This window comes from Salmo salar, chromosome ssa23, assembly GCF_905237065.1.
Source record: "Salmo salar chromosome ssa23, Ssal_v3.1, whole genome shotgun sequence".
Taxonomy (NCBI): Eukaryota; Metazoa; Chordata; class Actinopteri; order Salmoniformes; family Salmonidae; genus Salmo; species Salmo salar.
In genome coordinates, this window is record NC_059464.1 from 42,870,130 (window position 1) to 42,893,079 (window position 22,950).

Below are 22,950 nucleotides of genomic sequence, written 5' to 3' on the forward strand. Positions count from 1 at the left end.
GCTAAAGAGCCCCACGTCACCGCTAACGAGCCAGACGTCACCGTTAAAGAGTTCCACGTCACCGCTAACGAGCCAGACGTCACCGCTAAAGAGTTCCACGTCACCGCTAAAGAGCCAGACGTCACCGTTAAAGAGTTCCACGTCACCGCTAACGAGCCAGACGTCACCGCTAACGAGCCCCACGTCACCGCTAAAGAGCCCCACGTCACCGCTAACGAGCCAGACGTCACCGTTAAAGAACCAGACGTCACCGCTAACGAGCCAGACGTCACCATTAAAGAGCCCCACGTCACCGCTAAAGAGCCAGACGTCACCGCTAAAGAGCCAGACGTCACCGCTAAAGAGCTCCACGTCACCGTTAAAGAGTTCCACGTCACCGCTAAAGAGCCCCACGTCACCGCTAAAGAGCCAGACGTCACCGCTAAAGAGCCAGATGTCACCGTTAAAGAGCCAGATGTCACCGCTAAAGAGCCCCACGTCACCGCTAAAGAGCCAGACGTCACCGTTAAAGAGCCAGACGTCACCGCTAAAGAGCCCCACGTCACCGCTAAAGAGCCAGACGTCACCGTTAAAGAGCCAGACGTCACCGCTAAAGAGCCCCACGTCACCGCTAACGAGCCAGACGTCACCGCTAACGAGCCCCACGTCACCGCTAACGAGCCCCACGTCACCGCTAACGAGCCAGACGTCACCGTTAAAGAACCAGACGTCACCGCTAACGAGCCAGACGTCACCATTAAAGAGCCCCACGTCACCGCTAAAGAGCCCCACGTCACCGCTAAAGAGCCAGACGTCACCGCTAAAGAGCCAGACGTCACCGCTAAAGAGCCAGACGTCACCGCTAAAGAGTTCCACGTCACCGCTAAAGAGCCAGACGTCACCGTTAAAGAGCCCCACGTCACCGCTAACGAGCCCCACGTCACCGCTAAAGAGCCCCACGTCACCGCTAAAGAGCCCGACGTCACCGCTAAAGAGCCCCACGTCACCGCTAAAGAGCCAGACGTCACCGTTAAAGAGTTCCACGTCACCGCTAAAGAGCCAGACGTCACCGCTAAAGAGTTCCACGTCACCGCTAAAGAGCCAGACGTCACCGCTAAAGAGCCCCACGTCACCGCTAAAGAGCCAGACGTCACCGTTAAAGAGTTCCACGTCACCGCTAACGAGCCAGACGTCACCGTTAAAGAGTTCCACGTCACCGCTAACGAGCCAGACGTCACCGCTAACGAGCCCCACGTCACCGCTAAACGAGCCCGACGTCACCGCTTAACGAGCCAGACGTCACCGTTAAAGAACCAGACGTCACCGCTAACGAGCCAGACGTCACCATTAAAGAGCCCCACGTCACCGCTAAAGAGCCCCATGTCACCGCTAAAGAGCCAGACGTCACCGCTAAAGAGCCAGACGTCACCGCTAACGAGCCAGACGTCACCGCTAAAGAGCCCCACGTCACCGTTAAAGAGCCCCACGTCACCGCTAAAGAGCCAGACATCACCATTAAAGAGCCCCACGTCACCGCTAAAGAGCCCCACGTCACCGCTAAAGAGCCAGACATCACCATTAAAGAGCCCCACGTCACCGCTAAAGAGCCCCACGTCACCGCTAACAAGCCCCACGTCACCGCTAACGAGCCAGACGTCACCATTAAAGAACCAGACGTCACCGCTAACGAGCCAGACGTCACCGTTAACGAGCCCCACGTCACCGCTAACGAGCCAGACGTCACCGCTAAAGAGCCAGACGTCACCTTTAAAGAGCCCCACGTCACCGCTAACGAGCCCCACGTCACCATTAAAGAGCCCCACGTCACCGCTAACGAGCCAGACGTCACCGTTAAAGAGTTCCACGTCACCGCTAACGAGCCAGACGTCACCGCTAAAGAGTTCCACGTCACCGCTAAAGAGCCAGACGTCACCGTTAAAGAGTTCCACGTCACCGCTAAAGAGCCAGACGTCACCGTTAAAGAGTTCCACGTCACCGCTAACGAGCCAGACGTCACCGTTAAAGAGTTCCACGTCACCGCTAACGAGCCCGACGTCACCGCTAACGAGCCCCACGTCACCGCTAAACGAGCCCCACGTCACCGCTAACGAGCCAGACGTCACCGTTAAAGAACCAGACGTCACCGCTTAACGAGCCAGACGTCACCGTTAAAGAGCCCCACGTCACCGCTAAAGAGCCCCACGTCACCGCTAAAGAGCCAGACGTCACCGCTAAAGAGCCAGACGTCACCGCTAAAGAGCCAGACGTCACCGCTAAAGAGCCCCACGTCACCGCTAAAGAGCCCCACGTCACCGCTAAAGAGCCAGACGTCACCGTTAAAGAGCCCACGCGTCACCGCTTAAAGAGCCCCACGTCACCGCTAAAGAGCCAGACATCACCATTAAAGAGCCCCACGTCACCGCTAAAGAGCCCCACGTCACCGCTAACGAGCCCCACGTCACCGCTAACGAGCCAGACGTCACCGCTAAAGAACCAGACGTCACCGCTAACGAGCCAGACGTCACCGCTAACGAGCCAGACGTCACCGCTAAAGAGCCAGATGTCACCGCTAACGAGCCAGATGTCACCGCTAACGAGCCCCACGTCACCGCTAACGAGCCAGACGTCACCATTAAAGAGCCCCACGTCACCGCTAAAGAGCCCCATGTCACCGCTAAAGAGCCAGACGTCACCGCTAAAGAGCCAGACGTCACCGTTAAAGAACCAGACGTCACCGCTAACGAGCCAGACGTCACCATTAAAGAGCCCCACGTCACCGCTAAAGAGCCCCACGTCACCGCTAAAGAGCCAGACGTCACCGTTAAAGAGCCAGACGTCACCGCTAAAGAGCCCCACGTCACCGCTAAAGAGCCAGACGTCACCATTAAAGAGCCCCACGTCACCGCTAAAGAGCCCCATGTCACCGCTAAAGAGCCAGACGTCACCGCTAAAGAACCAGACGTCACCGCTAACGAGCCAGACGTCACCGCTAAAGAGCCCCATGTCACCGCTAAAGAGCCAGACGTCACCGTTAAAGAGCCAGACGTCACCGCTAAAGAGCCCCATGTCATCGCTAACGAGCCAGACGTCACCATTAAAGAGCCCCACGTCAACGCTAAAGAGCCCCACGTCACCGCTAAAGAGCCCCACGTCACCGCTAAAGAACCAGACGTCACTTCTAACGAGCCAGACGTCACCGTTAAAGAGTTCCACGTCACCGCTAACGAGCCAGACGTCACCGCTAAAGAGTTCCACGTCACCGCTAAAGAGCCAGACGTCACCGTTAAAGAGTTCCACGTCACCGCTAAAGAGCCAGACGTCACCGTTAAAGAGTTCCACGTCACCGCTAACGAGCCCCACGTCACCGCTAACGAGCCCCACGTCACCGCTAAAGAGCCAGACGTCACCGCTAAAGAGCCAGACGTCACCGCTAAAGAGCCCCACGTCACCGTTAAAGAGTTCCACGTCACCGCTAAAGAGCCCCACGTCACCGCTAAAGAGCCAGACGTCACCGTTAAAGAGCCAGACGTCATCGCTAAAGAGCAACACGTCACCGCTAAAGAGCCAGACGTCACCGTTAAAGAGCCAGACGTCACCATTAAAGAGCCCCACGTCACCGCTAAAGAGCCCCACGTCACCGCTAAAGAGCCAGACGTCACCGCTAAAGAACCAGACGTCACCGCTAACGAGCCAGACGTCACCGCTAAAGAGCCCCATGTCACCGCTAAAGAGCCAGACGTCACCGCTAAAGAGCCCCACGTCACCGCTAACGAGCCCCACGTCACCGCTAACGAGCCAGACGTCACCGTTAAAGAACCAGACGTCACCGCTAACGAGTCAGACGTCACCATTAACGAGCCCCACGTCACCGCTAACGAGCCCCACGTCACCGCTAACGAGCCAGACGTCACCGCTAAAGAGCCCCATGTCACCGCTAAAGAGCCAGACGTCACCGCTAACGAGACCCACGTCACCGCTAACGAGCCCCACGTCACCGCTAACGAGCCAGACGTCACCGTTAAAGAACCAGACGTCACCGCTAACGAGCCAGACGTCACCATTAACGAGCCCCACGTCACCGCTAACGAGCCCCACGTCACCGCTAACGAGCCAGACGTCACCGCTAAAGAGCCCCATGTCACCGCTAAAGAGCCAGACGTCACCGCTAACGAGCCCCACGTCACCGCTAACGAGCCCCACGTCACCGCTAACGAGCCAGACGTCACCGTTAAAGAACCAGACGTCACCGCTAACGAGCCAGACGTCACCATTAAAGAGCCCCACGTCACCGCTAAAGAGCCCCATGTCACCGCTAAAGAGCCAGACGTCACCGCTAAAGAGCCAGACGTCACCGCTAAAGAGCCAGACTTCACCTTTAAAGAGCCCCACGTCACCGCTAAAGAGCCCCACGTCACCGCTAAAGAGCCCCACGTCACCGCTAACGAGCCAGACGTCACCGATAAAGAGTTCCACGTCACCGCTAAAGAGCCAGACGTCACCGTTAAAGAGTTCCACGTCACCGCTAAAGAGCCAGACGTCACCGTTAAAGAACCAGACGTCACCGCTAACGAGCCAGACGTCACCATTAAAGAGCCCCACGTCACCGCTAAAGAGCCCCACGTCACCGCTAAAGAGCCAGACGTCACCGTTAAAGAGCCAGACGTCACCGCTAAAGAGCCCCACGTCACCGCTAAAGAGCCAGACGTCACCATTAAAGAGCCCCACGTCACCGCTAAAGAGCCCCATGTCACCGCTAAAGAGCCAGACGTCACCGCTAAAGAGCCAGACGTCACCGCTAACGAGCCAGACGTCACCGCTAAAGAGCCCCACGTCACCGCTAAAGAGCCAGACGTCACCGTTAAAGAGCCAGACGTCACCGCTAAAGAGCCCCATGTCATCGCTAACGAGCCAGACGTCACCATTAAAGAGCCCCACGTCAACGCTAAAGAGCCCCACGTCACCGCTAAAGAGCCCCACGTCACCGCTAAAGAGCCCCACGTCACCGCTAACGAGCCAGACGTCACCGATAAAGAGTTCCACGTCACCGCTAAAGAGCCAGACGTCACCGTTAAAGAGTTCCACGTCACCGCTAAAGAGCCAGACGTCACCGTTAAAGAGTTCCACGTCACCGCTAAAGAGCCCCACGTCACCGCTAAAGAGCCAGACGTCACCGTTAAAGAGCCAGACGTCACCGCTAAAGAGCCAGACGTCACCGCTAACGAGCCAGACGTCACCGCTAAAGAGCCCCACGTCACCGCTAAAGAGCCAGACGTCACCGCTAAAGAGCCCCACGTCACCGCTAAAGAGCCCCACGTCACCGCTAACGAGCCAGACGTCACCGTTAAAGACCCAGACGTCACCGCTAAAGAGCCCCACGTCACCGCTTAAAGAGCCCCACGTCACCGCTAAAGAACCAGACGTCACCGCTAACGAGCCAGACGTCACCGTTAAAGAGTTCCACGTCACCGCTAACGAGCCAGACGTCACCGCTAAAGAGTTCCACGTCACCGCTAAAGAGCCAGACGTCACCGTTAAAGAGTTCCACGTCACCGCTAACGAGCCAGACGTCACCGCTAACGAGCCCCACGTCACCGCTAACGAGCCCCACGTCACCGCTAACGAGCCAGACGTCACCGTTAAAGAGCCAGACGTCACCGCTAACGAGCCAGACGTCACCATTAAAGAGCCCCACGTCACCGCTAAAGAGCCCCACGTCACCGCTAAAGAGCCAGACGTCACCGCTAAAGAGCCAGACGTCACCGCTAACGAGCCAGACGTCACCGCTAAAGAGCCCCACGTCACCGTTAAAGAGTTCCACGTCACCGCTAAAGAGCCCCACGTCACCGCTAAAGAGCCAGACGTCACCGCTAAAGAGCCCCACGTCACCGTTAAAGAGTTCCACGTCACCGCTAAAGAGCCCCACGTCACCGCTAAAGAGCCAGACGTCACCGTTAAAGAGCCAGACGTCACCGCTAAAGAACCAGACGTCACCGCTAACGAGCCAGACGTCACCGCTAAAGAGCCCCATGTCACCGCTAAAGAGCCAGACGTCACCGCTAAAGAGCCCCACGTCACCGCTAACGAGCCCCACGTCACCGCTAACGAGCCAGACGTCACCGTTAAAGAGCCAGACGTCACCGCTAAAGAGCCCCACGTCACCGCTAAAGAGCCAGACGTCACCGCTAACGAGCCCCACGTCACCGCTAACGAGCCCCACGTCACCGCTTAACGAGCCAGACGTCACCGTTAAAGAGCCAGACGTCACCGCTAACGAGCCAGACGTCACCATTAAAGAGCCCCACGTCACCGCTAAAGAGCCCCACGTCACCGCTAAAGAGCCAGACGTCACCGCTAAAGAGCCAGACGTCACCGCTAAAGAGCCAGACGTCACCGCTAAAGAGTTCCACGTCACCGCTAAAGAGCCAGACGTCACCTTTAAAGAGCCAGACGTCACCGCTAACGAGCCCCACGTCACCGCTAACGAGCCCCACGTCACCGCTAACGAGCCAGACGTCACCGTTAAAGAACCAGACGTCACCGCTAACGAGCCAGACGTCACCATTAACGAGCCCCACGTCACCGCTAACGAGCCCCACGTCACCGCTAACGAGCCAGACGTCACCGCTAAAGAGCCCCACGTCACCGCTTAAAGAGCCCCACGTCACCGCTAAAGAGCCAGACGTCACGGTTAAAGAGCCAGACGTCACCGCTAAAGAGCCAGACGTCACCGCTAACGAGTCCCACGTCACCGCTAAAGAGCCAGACGTCACCTTTAAAGAGCCAGACGTCACCGCTAACGAGCCCCACGTCACCGCTAACGAGCCCCACGTCACCGCTAACGAGCCAGACGTCACCGTTAAAGAGCCAGACGTCACCGCTAACGAGCCAGACGTCACCATTAACGAGCCCCACGTCACCGCTTAAAGAGCCCCACGTCACCGCTAACGAGCCAGACGTCACCGCTAAAGAGCCCCACGTCACCGCTAAAGAGCCAGACGTCACCGCTAACGAGACCCACGTCACCGCTAACGAGCCCCACGTCACCGCTAACGAGCCCCACGTCACCGCTAACGAGCCCCACGTCACCGCTAACGAGACAGACGTCACCGTTAAAGAACCAGACGTCACCGCTAACGAGCCAGACGTCACCATTAAAGAGCCCCACGTCACCGCTAAAGAGCCCCATGTCACCGCTAAAGAGCCAGACGTCACCGCTAAAGAGCCAGACGTCACCGCTAAAGAGCCCCACGTCACCGCTAAAGAGTTCCACGTCACCGCTAAAGAGCCCCACGTCACCGCTAAAGAGCCAGACGTCACCGTTAAAGAGTTCCACGTCACCGCTAACGAGCCAGACGTCACCGCTAAAGAGCCCCATGTCACCGCTAAAGAGCCAGACGTCACCATTAAAGAACCAGACGTCACCGCTAACGAGCCAGACGTCACCATTAAAGAGCCCCACGTCACCGCTAAAGAACCAGACGTCACCGCTAAAGAGCCCCACGTCACCGCTAAAGAGCCAGACGTCACCGCTAAAGAGCCAGACGTCACCGCTAAAGAGCCAGACGTCACCGTTAAAGAGCCCCACGTCACCGCTAAAGAGCCCCACGTCACCGCTAACGAGCCAGATGTCACCGCTAAAGAGCCCCATGTCACCGCTAACGAGCCAGACGTCACCGTTAAAGAGCCCCACGTCACCGCTAACGAGCCCCCCGTCACCGCTAACGAGCCCCACGTCACCGCTAAAGAACCCCACGTCACCGCTAAAGAGCCCCACGTCACCGTTAAAGAGTTCCACGTCACCGCTAAAGAGCCCCACGTCACCGCTAAAGAGCCAGACGTCACCGCTAAAGAGCCAGACGTCACCGCTAAAGAGCCAGACGTCACCGCTAAAGAGCCAGACGTCACCGCTAAAGAGCCAGACGTCACCGCTAAAGAGCCAGACGTCACCGCTAAAGAGCCAGACGTCACCGCTAACGAGCCCCACGTCACCGCTAAAGAGCCCCACGTCACCGCTAAAGAGCCAGACGTCACCGCTAAAGAGCCCCACGTCACCGCTAAAGAGTCCCATGTCACCGCTAACGAGCCCCACGTCACCGCTAACGAGCCAGACGTCACCGCTAACGAGCCAGACGTCACCGCCATCGAGACAGCAAAATAGTCACAACCATAGAGAATGATTACAACCATTAGAATGGACATTCCCATTCAAGTCAACATTCCGTGATGGGTGGACCCACAGACATATTATACTTGAACTTGTATCCATCCCATTCAGTTTCTATAGTTACATCATGGAGCATTGGATTAAATAGGAAACTTTATTGTCCACACAATACTGTAGTTCAAAGAGTTAAAAATTGTATGCCAGTCGGTGTGACTGTCAACACGCCTTATTCTGTTGTTGACCTGAAGTGTGGTCCATACGTACTGACTCACAGACAGACACAGAGGAGGCTGGTGAGCGGAGGACGGCTCATAATAATGGCCGGAACAGAGAAAATGGAATGGCATCAAAAACATGTGTTTTGACGTATTTGATACCATTCCACTTATTTCCGCTCCAGCTATTACCACGAGCCCGTCCTCCCCAATTAAGGTGCCACCAACTTCCTGTGGACAAATACAGAGAAAGAGACCTTACCTGTTCTAGCTTGAAGAGGTGCTGGTTGAAGTAGTGATGGAGCCTCTCGTTGGCCAAGTTGATACAGAACTGCTCAAAGCTGTTGTTCTCGTAGTCTTCAAAACCAAAGATGTCCAGCACTCCAATTGAAAGAATCTGAAGTGAAAGAGAGTTTAGTTAGCTGTGTTTTATCTATATTCAAATATTAAACATTTTAATACATAACTCAACTCAGAAACAAAGGAAATTAATGTTCCACTACAGACCCTGGTTTGATCACAGGCTATATCACATCCGGCCGTGATCGGGAGTCCCACTACAGACCCTGGTTTGATCAGAGGCGGGAGTCCCACAACAGAGAGATAGATGAGGACTGAGGGACACCACAGAGAGATAGATGAGGACTGAGGGACACCACAGAGAGATAGATGAGGACTGACACCACAGAGAGATAGATGAGGACTGACACCACAGAGAGATAGATGAGGACTGAGGGACACCACAGAGAGATAGATGAGGACTGAGGGACACAACAGAGAGATAGATGAGGACTGAGGGACACCACAGAGAGATAGATGAGGACTGACACCACAGAGAGATAGATGAGGACTGAGGGACACCACAGAGAGATAGATGAGGACTGAGGGACACCACAGAGAGAGAGGTGAGGACTGAGGGACACAACAGAGAGATAGATGAGGACTGAGGGACACCACAGAGAGATAGATGAGGACTGAGGGACACCACAGAGAGATAGATGAGGACTGAGGGACACCACAGAGAGATAGATGAGGACTGAGGGACACCACAGAGAGAGAGGTGAGGACTGAGGGACACAACAGAGAGATAGATGAGGACTGAGGGACACCACAGAGAGATAGATGAGGACTGAGGGACACCACAGAGAGATAGATGAGGACTGAGGGACACAACAGAGAGATAGATGAGGACTGAGGGACACAACAGAGAGATAGATGAGGACTGAGGGACACCACATAGAGAGAGATGAGGACTGAGGGACACCACAGAGAGATAGATGAGGACTGAGGGACACAACAGAGAGATAGATGAGGACTGAGGGACACAACAGAGAGATAGATGAGGACTGAGGGACACCACAGAGAGATAGATGAGGACTGAGGGACACAACAGAGAGATAGATGAGGACTGAGGGACACCACAGAGAGATAGATGAGGACTGAGGGACACCACAGAGAGATAGATGAGGACTGAGGGACACAACAGAGTCTCTCACATGACCCCAAACCACAGCAGTGTAAAACTAACCTCATCTGCTCTCTCTCACATTTGCACACACACACACACACACACACACACACACACACACACACACACACACACACACACACACACACACACACACACACACACACACACACACACACACACACACACTTTTGTGCACACACACACACACAGATGGCCATTATGCCATCTGCAACAATGTTCTGGGCACACATGTGGACACACACACACACAGATTTGGGAGGAGAGAAGCAAATATGATCTGTGATCTAATCCTTTGGATGCCCGCTGGGCAAAGCCAGCCAGCTGCCACATGGTTCCCACCCAGTGCAATCCTCATTTCACCCCCAGCCGAGAGGGAGAGAGCGAGAGAGAGAGACAGAGACGACGTTGGAGGCAGCTTATGGTAGAGAAACTTCAATTCTCTGGTAACCGCTCTGGTGAACATTCCTGCAGTCAGCATATCAATCGCACGCTCACTCAAAACTTTAGACATCTGTGGCATTGTGTTGTGTGACAAAACTGAACATTTTAGAGAGGCCTTTTATTGATTCCAGCACAAGGTGCATCTGTGTAATTGATTAGGCTATTTAAATCAGCAGCCTTGATATGCCACACATGTCAGGTGGATGGATTATCTTGGCAAAGGAGAAATGATCACTAACAGGGATGTAAGCAAATTTGTGCACAACATTTTAGAGAAATAAGCATATGGAAAATGTATGCAATCTTTTATTTCAGCACGAGACCAACACTTTACATGTTGTGTTTATATTTTGTTCACTATAGTTACAGGGGAGAGGAGGGGGGATGAACAAACCAACAGGAAGTTGGAGATGATGATCAAGTGGCCATGATGGTATGAGGGTCAGATTTGGAATTTAGCCAGGACACCAAGGTTATAATACGTGCCATGGTATCTTTAGTGACCACAGAGAGTCATGACAACCAAAAGGCAGCACCTTACACAGGGAAATGTCCCCCATCACTTCCCTGGGGAATTGGAATATTTTGTTGGGGACCAGAGGAAAGAGCACCTCCTACTGGCCCTCCAACACCACTTCCAGCAGCATCTGGTCTCCCATCCAGGGACCAACCAGGACAAACCCTGCTTAGCTTCAGAAGCAAGCCAGCAGTGGGATGCAGAGTGGTATGCTGCTGTGTGTCTGTGTGTCTGTGTGTCTGTGTGTCTGTGTCCAAATCCTACCTTGGCACTGTGCTCCAGGTCCTTGTTGTTGAGCAGAGCATGGTTGGTCCTGAACACGATCCAGTCAAACAGGGCGCTGTACAGGGATTTGGCCATGGAGTCCCGAACGGTACCAGCCTACACACACAGAGACAATCATGAGTCTTGGATACATTTTACAGTCTGCTCCAATCACAGTGCTATACACACACACTGTACACACACAGTACATTCATCTAATCTGGACCATGGGCTGATCCTCCTGTAAACCCCACCCCCCATTCACACACACACACACACACACACACACACACACACACACACAGTTGTTGAAATCCTTACGTTATGTAAATTAGGTATAAGCAACAACGGCAAACATGTATTAAATAATCTGTTGCACTGTACACAACAAATGAATCCACCAGACATACCAATAGAAAAGTGTATGTATGTGTATAAACGTCTTTAACATATGCTTAAAGTATGTTATTGTCCTGACGTTTTTCCTCCTTCTAAAAGTGCTTGCTAATCCCTCTGTGCAGTGTGTGGTTTTAGAAACGTGTACAAGGTTATCAGAGACTCAAGGCCATGGCCACACAAAGACCAGGAGTACAGCATCACAAAACAACAATCTATGTAATGTACAGTATCCATCTCTCTCCCTGTCTGTTGATCTATCTATCTAACTCTCTAATGTATTAGTCTGTTGATCTAGGCCTATCTAGCACTCTAATGTATTAGTCTGTTGATCTAGGCCTATCTATCTATCTATCTATCTATCTATCTATCTATCTATCTATCTATCTATCTATCTATCTATCTATCTATCTATCTATCTATCTATCTATCTATCTATCTATCTATCTATCTATCTATCTATCTATCTATCTATCTATCTATCTATCTATCTGTCTCTCTAATGTATTAGTCTGTTAATCTAGGCCTATCTATCTATCTATCTATCTATCTATCTATCTATCTATCTATCTATCTATCTATCTATCTATCTATCTATCTATCTATCTATCTATCTCTCTAATGTATTAGTCTGTTAATCTAGGCCTATCTAACACTCTAATGTATTAGTCTGTTAATCTATCTATCTATCTATCTATCTGTCTGTCTGTCTGTCTGTCTGTCTGTCTGTCTGTCTGTCTGTCTGTCTGTCTGTCTGTCTGTCTGTCTGTCTGTCTGTCTGTCTGTCTGTCTGTCTGTCTGTCTGTCTGTCTGTCTGTGTCTGTCTTTGTCTCTACTGTATTTCCTATAGCATATATCTTCCCATCTGTATAAATATCTCTCCATCTCTTCATAAAATGTCTCTATCTAGACATCTACCCATCTTAACTGTCTGCCTGTCTGTTTACACATCTCTCAATCCAGATATATGTCTGTCTGCAGTATCACTGACTTAGGGATGCGGGACCATTTTAATAACACTCTCTCTCCCATCTGCTTCTCCAACAGAGGACAGAAGCCCAGCCAACACCTGCTCTCTAAACAGTACTGCATTGCACCAGCTTAGCAAAGCAAAACCAAGGCCCACAGTCTGTGTTTCTCTATACCTTTAAGCTGATCAATGTCAATGTCACCTTAACAAGCTTTGACGTGTGTACTTTAGAGGCTAATGAACAAGTGTTCTATCATCAACATTCTGACCTGATCTGTTCTATCATCAGCATTCTGATCTGTTCTATCATCAACATTCTGATCTGTTCTATCATCAACATTCTGATCTGTTCTATCATCAACAATCTGACCTGATCTGTTCTATCATCAACATTCTGATCTGTTCTATCATCAACATTCTGATCTGTTCTGTCATCAACATTCTGATCTGATCTGTTCTATCATCAACAATCTGACCTGATCTGTTCTATCATCAACATTCTGATCTGTTCTATCATCAACATTCTGATCTGTTCTATCATCAACATTCTGACCTGATCTGTTCTATCATCAACATTCTGACCTGATCTGTTCTATCATCAACATTCTGACCTGATCTGTTCTATCATCAGCATTCTGACCTGTTCTATCATCAACATTCTGACCTGATCTGTTCTATCATCAGCATTCTGACCTGATCTGTTCTATCATCAACATTCTGACCTGATCTGTTCTATCATCAACATTCTGACCTGATCTGTTCTATCATCAACATTCTGACCTGATCTGTTCTATCATCAACATTCTGACCTGATCTGTTCTATCATCAGCATTCTGACCTGATCTGTTCTATCATCAACATTCTGACCTGTTCTATCATCAACATTCTGACCTGATCTGTTCTATCATCAACATTCTGACCTGATCTGTTCTATCATCAACATTCTGACCTGATCTGTTCTATCATCAACATTCTGACCTGATCTGTTCTATCATCAACATTCTAACCTGATCTGTTCTATCATCAACATTCTGACCTGATCTGTTCTATCATCAGCATTCTGATCTGTTCTATCATCAACAATCTGACCTGATCTGTTCTATCATCAACATTCTGACCTGATCTGTTCTATCATCAACATTCTGACCTGATCTGTTCTAGCATCAACATTCTGACCTGTTCTATCATCAACATTCTGACCTGATCTGTTCTATCATCAACAATCTGACCTGATCTGTTCTATCATCAACATTCTGATCTGTTCTATCATCAACATTCTGATCTGTTCTATCATCAACATTCTGACCTGATCTGTTCTATCATCAACATTCTGACCTGATCTGTTCTATCATCAACATTCTGACCTGTTCTATCATCAACATTCTGACCTGATCTGTTCTATCATCAACATTCCGACCTGATCTGTTCTATCATCAACATTCTGATCTGTTCTTTCACCAACATTCTGACCTGATCTGTTCTATCATCAACATTCTGACCTGATCTGTTCTATCATCAACATTCTGACCTGATCTGTTCTATCATCAACATTCTGATCTGTTCTATCACCAACATTCTGACCTGATCTGTTCTATCATCAACATTCTGACCTGATCTGTTCTATCATCAACAATCTGACCTGATCTGTTCTATCATCAACATTCTGACCTGATCTGTTCTATCATCAACATTCTGACCTGATCTGTTCTATCATCAACATTCTGATCTGATCTATCATCAGCATTCTGACCTGATCTGTTCTTTCATCAACATTCTGACCTGTTCTATCATCAACATTCTGACCTGATCTGTTCTATCATCAACATTCTGACCTGATCTGTTCTATCATCAACATTCTGACCTGATCTGTTCTATCATCAGCATTCTGACCTGTTCTATCATCAGCATTCTGACCTGTTCTATCATCAGCATTCTGATCTGTTCTATCATCAACATTCTGATCTGTTCTATCATCATCATTCTGCCCTGATCTGTTCTATCATCAGCATTCTGATCTGTTCTATCATCATCATTCTGCCCTGATTTGTTCCATCATCAACATTCTGATCTGTTCTATCATCAACATTCTGATCTGTTCTATCATCAACATTCTGATCTGTTCTATCATCAACATTCTGATCTGTTCTATCATCAACATTCTGATCTGTTCTATCATCAACATTCTGATCTGTTCCATCATCAACATTCTGATCTGTTCTATCATCAACATTCTGATCTGTTCCATCATCAACATTCTGATCTGTTCTATCATCAACATTCTGATCTGTTCTATCCATCATCAACATTCTGATCTGTTCTCCAAGGACACAAGACATTGGGGAATGTGAAGTATTTTCTGTCAAGTGTATTTATGTGGTTCATCTTTCCCCTCTGAACCTGTAGAAGTGTTGAACTAGAAGATTAAAGACTAAACTACCCTCTTGACTTTCCATAACCCCCTCATACAGTCGGTCTAATGTCACAATGCTGTTATATAGTCCTTTGGTCAGATAGACTTCCACCTATATGGTGACTACGCATCACAAGAAGTCTCACATCCGCTACATAACACCATTGTTGTTAGCGGTTAGCTCACAGCCTACCAAGCCCACAGGCGCTAACTAGTTTAGAACAATGTTAGCCAGTATCAGTGTAACATGTTAGCATGCCAGCTAAGTTCCTCTAATGCTAACAATGTTAGCTAGCCAACAGTAGTGTAACGTCTGTTAGCATGCCAGCTAACAGCAAGCAAGTTCCCTCTGGTTTTTCTATGACGCCCCAAGCCCTGCTGTGCTACAACACTACAGCTTTAGGTGTTTTGAGATTCAGAGCCAAAGCTTTAAGTGTCTCCAGACAGACAAATCACTTTTTGGATACTTCAGCTATCCATAAAAAAACAACAGTACCAAGACAGACGATTACGTGTCTCAACAAGCCAAAGGGAAAATATGCTCTCCACTTACAGATGATGAAAGGCATGCTAAGCTAATATAAGTGGAGTTGGAATGAGGACTTGGACATATGACCATCAGCCTTTGGCAGTTTGGAGTGTTAGGGAAAGGGATTGGGCGGTGGAAGAGCAAAACAGAATTCTATTGGTCCCCAAATAACTGGATGATCTTTGTCACTGGGAGGCTGTACACGGACCCTTCTGGCAACTGCCACATTGACAGCAAAGTTACTCCAATAGTAGGCCATCTTATGCATGCTTTGTGAAGCTACTGTAGCTAGTATAGGGTGAATATGGGCTAATGTGAGTGGAGTTTGTTTCAGGTTAGCTGTGGTTGGTCAGACATGAGTCACCTCAGTCAAATTCCACGTTTTACACTCAGTTTTTTTTTCTTCCTAAGGCTTGGGCTTATAAGCCTTTGCACAAGCTCTAATATGCATATGTGTGTTTTGAATTACTCATCACCTTAGAAAGCGCTGTTTATTTCGTTGTGTTAAGCTTTGAAACAACATCTAAAATGACCATGTTTTTCCCTCAATTTTACACTGCTGTTGAACTTCCTTTTTCAAATTGATTATCACAGTTAGGTAAGTATTAAAAACACTATCCTGTTTTGATGAGTGTTTGATGTGATTTTAGATTGCATTTGCATTGATGTCACAGTGGTTAGAGGACCAATAGAACTCTGAGTACAAGGCCATTAGGACCTGATGGAGGAACAATAGAGCCCTGAGTACCAGTCCATTAGGACCTGATGGAGGAACAATAGAGCCCTGAGTACCAGGCCATTAGGACCTGATGGAGGGTCAGTAGAGCCCTGAGTACCAGGCCTTTAGGACCTGATGGAGGGACAATAGAGCCCTGAGTACCAAGCCAATAGGACCATGTTCCTGAACAGATTTCACTTGGTTTTCCTAAGTTAAGCACTGGGTAGCTGCAGGAACAGGGTTGGAGAGCCCATGGCATACAGAGTTTGGGTGGAATATCACCTGTAGAGCAACGAGAGCCTGCTCCTCAAACAGTTCTTGATGCACGGAGTGTATTCTTATATTTATTTCTCAGGCTGCTCATATTAAGCACATGCTCTGCTATAAAACCGAAATAGCCTACAAAACGGACCGGCGGGAAAGCGCGAGGCCTCCATTCGTTATTTGAGTGCGTACAGATGGTGTAGTTTTTTTCCCTGCCCATTTGATAATGGTCCATTCTAAATCAAAACAAATTTTACATATTAGTAAAGACGAAATTCAATTGAGATGAGTCTGATGGGTGAAAATATGATCGCTTGATGAGAGAACAGCTGTGCAGCCTGAGGTTAGGAACAGAGAGCACGCTTTTTTTACTACTTTCTCAAATCATCAATAGCCTGTATTAGCATCATACAGCCCATATACATTTTGATTTCGAACACATTGTAAGGTTTGTATCATTCACAACTAAAGTTGCCAAATAACTCTAAATCTAGCGTATATGACCTGTTTCAAATGATCACTTTTACACTCAACATAGCTACTTCAAATGTGCACTTGCTCTGGAATGGGAAAAATATCCTTTCTATTTTATTCAGCTACTGTAAGTTAAATTACAGTATATTATTCTTACTATAAAATTATATAATATAAAATAATGGCCATTAGACTTATAAGCATAGCTAAATGAACAAGCCTACAGCCTATGGCATTGAGTATAGCCAGATAACATACAGTAGGCCAACTCATATTCTGTTCTTCTGAAATCCATTTTCTTCATATCACAATGTTTCTTTAGACCTGACTAAAATAAATAATGGATTTATTGTGATGGTGTATATTAAATTAATTTATTCAACTTTTTAAAATGTTGATGTTGTAAAGCCACTCATCAGTGGCTTGTAGTCTATGCATGGCAGCCTGGAGATGCTAACCGTGTTTATGTCAATTAACGGTCAATTACCGTGAGACCGGCAGGCTTTTGCATGACAATTACCGGCTGACAAAATGTAATGACCGCCACAGCCCTAGCATGGGCCACCATGAGCCAGAACAGCTTCAATGTGCCTTGGCATATATTCTACAAGTGTCCAGAACTCTATTGGTCCCGTGTGGCTCAGTTGGTAGAGCATGGTGTTTGCAACGCCAGGGTTGTGAGTTTGATTCCCACGGGGGACCAGTATGGAGAAAAAAATGTATGAAATGTATGCATTCACTACTGTAAGTCGCTCTTGATAAGAGCGTCTGCTAAATGACTAAAATGAGAAATAAAATGGGACGGATGTTTTGTTGATGCTGATAGTTTTGGCAGTTAGCCTACATGTTTTGTTAATGCTGGTAGTTTTGGCAGTTAGCCTACATGTTTTGTTAATGCTGGTAGTTTTGGCAGTTAGCCTACATGTTTTGTTAATGCTGGTAGTTTTGGCAGTTAGCCTACATGTTTTGTTAATGCTGGTAGTTTTGGCAGATAGCCTACATGTTTTGTTAATGCTGGTAGTTTTGTCAGTTAGCCTACATGTTTTGTTAATGCTGGTAGTTTTGGCATTTAGCCTACATGTTTTGTTAATGCTAGTAGTTTTGGCAGTTAGCCTACATGTAAGTCTATGTTGTAACTGGAGGCAGGTCCAACATGTAACATATAGGTAATTGCCAAAATAATGGAAACACTTGAGTAAATGAGGGATACAAAGTATATTGAAAGCAGGTGCTTCCACACAGGTGTGGTTCATGAGTTAATTAAGCAATTAACATCCCATCATGCTTAGGGTCATGTATAAAAATTCTGGACAGGCCATGGCTGTCTCAGTCACCAGATCTCAACCCAATTGAATGTTACGGAAGATTCTGGAGCAGCGCCTGTTTTTCAACTCCATCACCAAATGATTACATTTCTCGTGGAAGAATGGTGTCACATCCCTCCAATAGAGTTCAGACACATAAGATATATGAAGCTATTCTGGCTCGTGGTGGCTCAACGCCCTATTAAGACACTTTATGTTGACGTTTCCTTTATTTTGGCAGTTACATGTAGGTCTGTGGTGTAACTGTAACAGATTATAGAGCTGACACCATTTTCCTACTCTACATGACAGATAATGTTGTCTGTAAGGCCTACATACTACACTGAATATGAACCTTCTGTAACCTTGCATGTCCCTGAACACACCCTTATGTACATTAGAGTGTTTGCAGGCAGTAAGTGAGTTTAAACCGCTTCGACTAGGTCCAGGGGGAGCACAGATTCACGATGAAGAAAAAATATGTTATATATACACCACACATTTCTAATAAACAATCTGTAATGTTGCGCGTCCCTAAGCATGTCCCATAAGTCCCATATGTACAGGTCATTTCAACTAGGTTCTGGGGAGCAGAGAATCGTGACCAAGTAAAAATATGCGTTTTAAAAAGCCTTCTGCATTATTGACCTCATCGTTATTTTTAGAGGAATGAGCTTCACTGTTTCCTGTTTCCTGCTCCCAAAGGTCATATAAGTCCACATGCATTATGCAGCCCAATCAAAACACGCTCCCAATCAAAACTACTCAAAAGGTCCATCCTGGGATTTTCAAACACGATAAAGAACATTTGCAATGACGTGTCGTTTGAACGAACATCCACTGTCACGAAACATCACAAGTCAAACACAATTAAATGATTTACCACAATGGGAGTGTGGAGCTAGATATGGAATGGATGGAGAGAAAAAATGAGCTAAAAACAAAGGTTGTTTTTATAGGAGGGCCACCCTAAATAATAAGAGGGAAGTTATCAGAGAGAGTTTAGTTTAGAGCCTGTAATGAGGTCTTGGTTGGTGTTTGGTAATTAGAAACCTATGCCGGGTAGACCAAAACACAGAGAGCCGTGGTCTTTCTCCACTAATGGCTTACAAACATGCTCCGCGAGCCACGGGAGGTGTAAAACAACACCCTGCATGAGCCCGCACTGCACATGCCTCGCCGGCCTCTTCTCCACACGGGGTGGCTGTGTTTTTGAGGCATTTGTGTCCAATTGGATGCCTGTTTTTGATGCGAGTTTATAGGAGAGTGTGTGTTTGATTGTGTGTGTGTGTCTCTGTGTCTGTGCGTTAGCTACAAAGATATAAACATAGTTGTGATATAGCGTGGCACCATTTAATCTAAAGCACATGAATGCATGGTTTAAGAAGTTCCTTATCCTCCAAACGTCTCACTTTAAAAACAGGAAACAGGAAGTGGTGGAATCTGATTATCTGGAGCCAAATCGACAGTGAGTCAGTGTAGCTTATCTACACACACTACATACACGCACGCACACAGCAGAGCTGGGGTTAATTAAAACAACACTGTCGTCCTCTCTCATTAGCTAGCATGCAGCAAGCCATAGCCCCTGTTGTCCTCTCTCATTAGCTAGCATGCAGCAAGCCATAGCCCCTGTTGTCCTCTCTCATTAGCTAGCATGCAGCAAGCCTTAGCTACAGTAGGCTTTTATAGTACGTCTTTATAGGACTTCTCATGAAATAACTAAATTAATGCTTGGTAATATAAATTTTCCATTAGAATAAAATGGTAATGAGAGCAGGAAACTGACAGGTATCCAACCACTCAAGTCTTAAAAAAAAGAAAAAAAAGTATGAGGGGCCAGAAGGAGACAATGGAACAGGACCTCTCCCAAATCAGGTCCATCTGAACCCCAGTGTGACGGGACAGCTACCCGGGAGATACTTTAGTCCAGGAGGGAAAATGATTTTGAGAGAAAAGATGCTACACTTGCCAAGCCCTTTCTTCATGGGCCCTTGTACAATAAAATGGTTTAACGTTATGGCAGAAAGTCATGGATTCCACAAGCCTGCTCCAGGCAAAGGAGAAAAAGAGAGGGAGAGAGAGTAACTATGAACTATTTCCACATCGTTACAACACTGTACATAGCCATAATGACATTTGAAATGTCTCTATTCCTTTGAAACTTCTGTGAGTGTAATGTTTACTGTTCATTTTTTATTATTCATTTCACTTTTACTTATTATCTATTTCACTTGCTTTGACAATGTAAACATATGTTCCCCATGCCAATAAAGCCCTTTAATGTGTTTTAACAGTGAACACAATCACAGAAGTTCCCAAAGATTAAAGACATTTCAAATGTCATATTTTTTGTCTATATACAGTATTGTAATGATGTGCAAATAGTTAAAGTACAAAAGGGAATATAAATAAACATAAATATAGGTTGTATTTACAATGGTGTTTGTTCTTCACTGGTTGCCCTTTCCTTGTGGCAACAGGTCACAAATCTTGCTGCTGTGATTGCACACTGTGCTATTTCACCCAATTGATATGGGAGTTTATCAAAACAGGATTTGTTTTCGAATTCTTTGTGAATCTGTGTAATCTGAGGGAAATATGTCTCTTTAATATGGTCATACATTTGTCAGGAGGTTAGGAAGTGCATCTCAGTTTCCATTTCATTTTGTGGGCAGTGTGCACATAGTGTGTCTTCTCTTGAGAGCCAGGTCTGCCTTCGTCCTTTCTCAATAGCAAGGCTATGCTCACTGAGTCTGTACATAGTCAAAGCGTTCCTTAATTTTGGGTCAGTCACAGTGGGCAGGTATTCTGCCACTGTGTTCTCCCTGTTTAGGGCCAAATAGCATTCTAGTTTGCTTTGCTTTTTTGTAAATTCTTTCCAATGTGTCAAGTAATTATCTTTTAGTTTTCTCATGATTTGGTTGGGTCTAATTGTGTTGCTGTCCTGGGGCTCTGTGGGGTGTGTTTGTGAACAGAGCCTCAGGACCAGCTTGCTTAGGGGGCTCTCCTCCAGGTTAATTTCTCTGTAGGTGATGGCTTTGTTATGGAAGGTTTGGGAATCGCTGCCGTTTTAAGTGGTTGTAGAATTGAACAGTTCTTTTCTGGATTTTGATAATTAGAGGGTATCGGCCTAATTTTGCTCTGCATGCATTATTTGGTGTTTTACGTTGTACACAAAGGATATTTTTGCAGAAATCTGCATGCAGTCTCAATTTGTTGTTTGTCCAATTTTGTGAATTCTTTGGTATGTCGAATTCTATGTTACTTTTGATGGCATAAAAGGCCCTTCTTGCCTTGCCTTTGTGGAAGTTACCAGTGGCGCTGATGTTTAGGCAGAGGTATGTATAGTTTTTTGTGTGCTCTAGGGCAACGGTGTCTAGATGGAATTTGTATTCGTGGCCCTGGCAACTGGACCTTTTTTGGATCACCATTGTTTTTGTCTTCCTGAGATTTACTGTCAGGGCCCAGGTCTGACAGTATATGTGCAGAAGATCTAGGTGCTGCTGTAGGCCCTCCTTGGTTGGGGACAGAAGCACCAGATCATCAGCAAACAGTAGACATTTGTCTTCAGATTCTAGTATGGTGAGGCCGGGTGCTGCAGACTGTTCTAGTGCCCTCGCCAATTCATGATATATTTGTTGAAGAGGGTGGGGCTTAAGCTTCATCCCTGTCTCACCCCATGGCCCTGTGGAAATAAATGTGTGTTTTTTGCCAATTTTGTTTGTGTACATGGATTTTATAATATCGTATATTTTTCCCCCAACACCACTTTTCATCAATTTGTATAGCAGGCCTTCATGCCAAACTGAGTCGAAATCAACAAAGGATGAGAAGACTTCGCCTTTTTTTTTTGTTGTTTTTTTTCACAATTCCTGACATTTAATCCTAGTAAAATTCCCTGTCTTAGGTCAGTTAAGACCACCACTTTATTTTAAGAATGTGAAATGTCAGAATAATAGTTGAATGATATTTCAGCTTTTATTTCTTTCATCACATTCCCAGTGGGTCAGAAGTTCACATACACTCTACTAGTATTTGGTAGCATTTCCTTTAAATTGTTTAACATGGGTCAAACATTTCAGGTAGCGTTCTACAAGCTTCCCACAATAAGTTGGGTGAATTTTGGCCCATTCCTCCTGACAGAGCTGGTGTAAGTGAGTCAAGTTTGTAGGCCTCCTTGCTCGCACACGCTTTTTCAGTTCTGCTCACAAATTTTCTATAGGATTGAGGTCAGGGCTTTGTGATGGCCACTCCAATACCTTGACTTTGTTGTCACTGTCCATTTGGAAGACCCATTTGCGACCAAGCTTTAACTTCCTGACTGATGTCTTGAGATGTTGTTTCAATATATCCACATAATTTTCCTTCCTCATGACGCCATCTATTTTGTGAAGCACAGCAGTCCCTCCTGCAGCAAAGCACCCCCACAACATCATGCTGCTACCCCGTGCTTCACGGTTGGGATGATGTTCTTCGGCTTGCAAGCCTCCCCCTTTTTCTTCCAAACATAACGATGGTCATTATGCCAAACAGTTCTATTTTTGTTTCATCAGACTAGAGGACATTTCTCCAAAAAGTACGATCTTTGTCCCCATGTGGAGTTGGAAACCATAGTCTGGCTTTTTTATGGCGGTTTTTGGAGCAGTGGCTTCTTCCTTGCTGAGAAGCCTTTCAGGTTATGTCAATATAGGACTCGTTTTACTGTGGACATAGATACTTTTGTACCTGTTTCCTCCAGCACCTTCACAAGGTCCTTTGCTGTTGTTCTGGGATTGATTTGCACTTTTCACACCAAAGTACGTTCATCTCT

General features: G+C 47.2%; 1 protein-coding gene across 7 annotated transcripts in view; it reads right to left on the reverse strand.

Moving 5' to 3' along the window:
• Positions 1 to 22,950, reverse strand: part of LOC106584683 (unconventional myosin-IXAb) — a 294,941-nt gene that overhangs the window by 92,486 nt on the left and 179,505 nt on the right. For all 7 annotated transcript variants that reach the window (XM_045706467.1, XM_045706470.1, XM_045706469.1 and 4 more), the window contains 2 exons: positions 11,073 to 11,189; positions 8,621 to 8,755 (listed from right to left, as the gene is read on the reverse strand). In XM_045706467.1, coding sequence (XP_045562423.1) covers positions 8,621 to 8,755; positions 11,073 to 11,189 — 252 coding nt within the window. The remainder of the gene's footprint in view (positions 1 to 8,620; positions 8,756 to 11,072; positions 11,190 to 22,950) is intronic.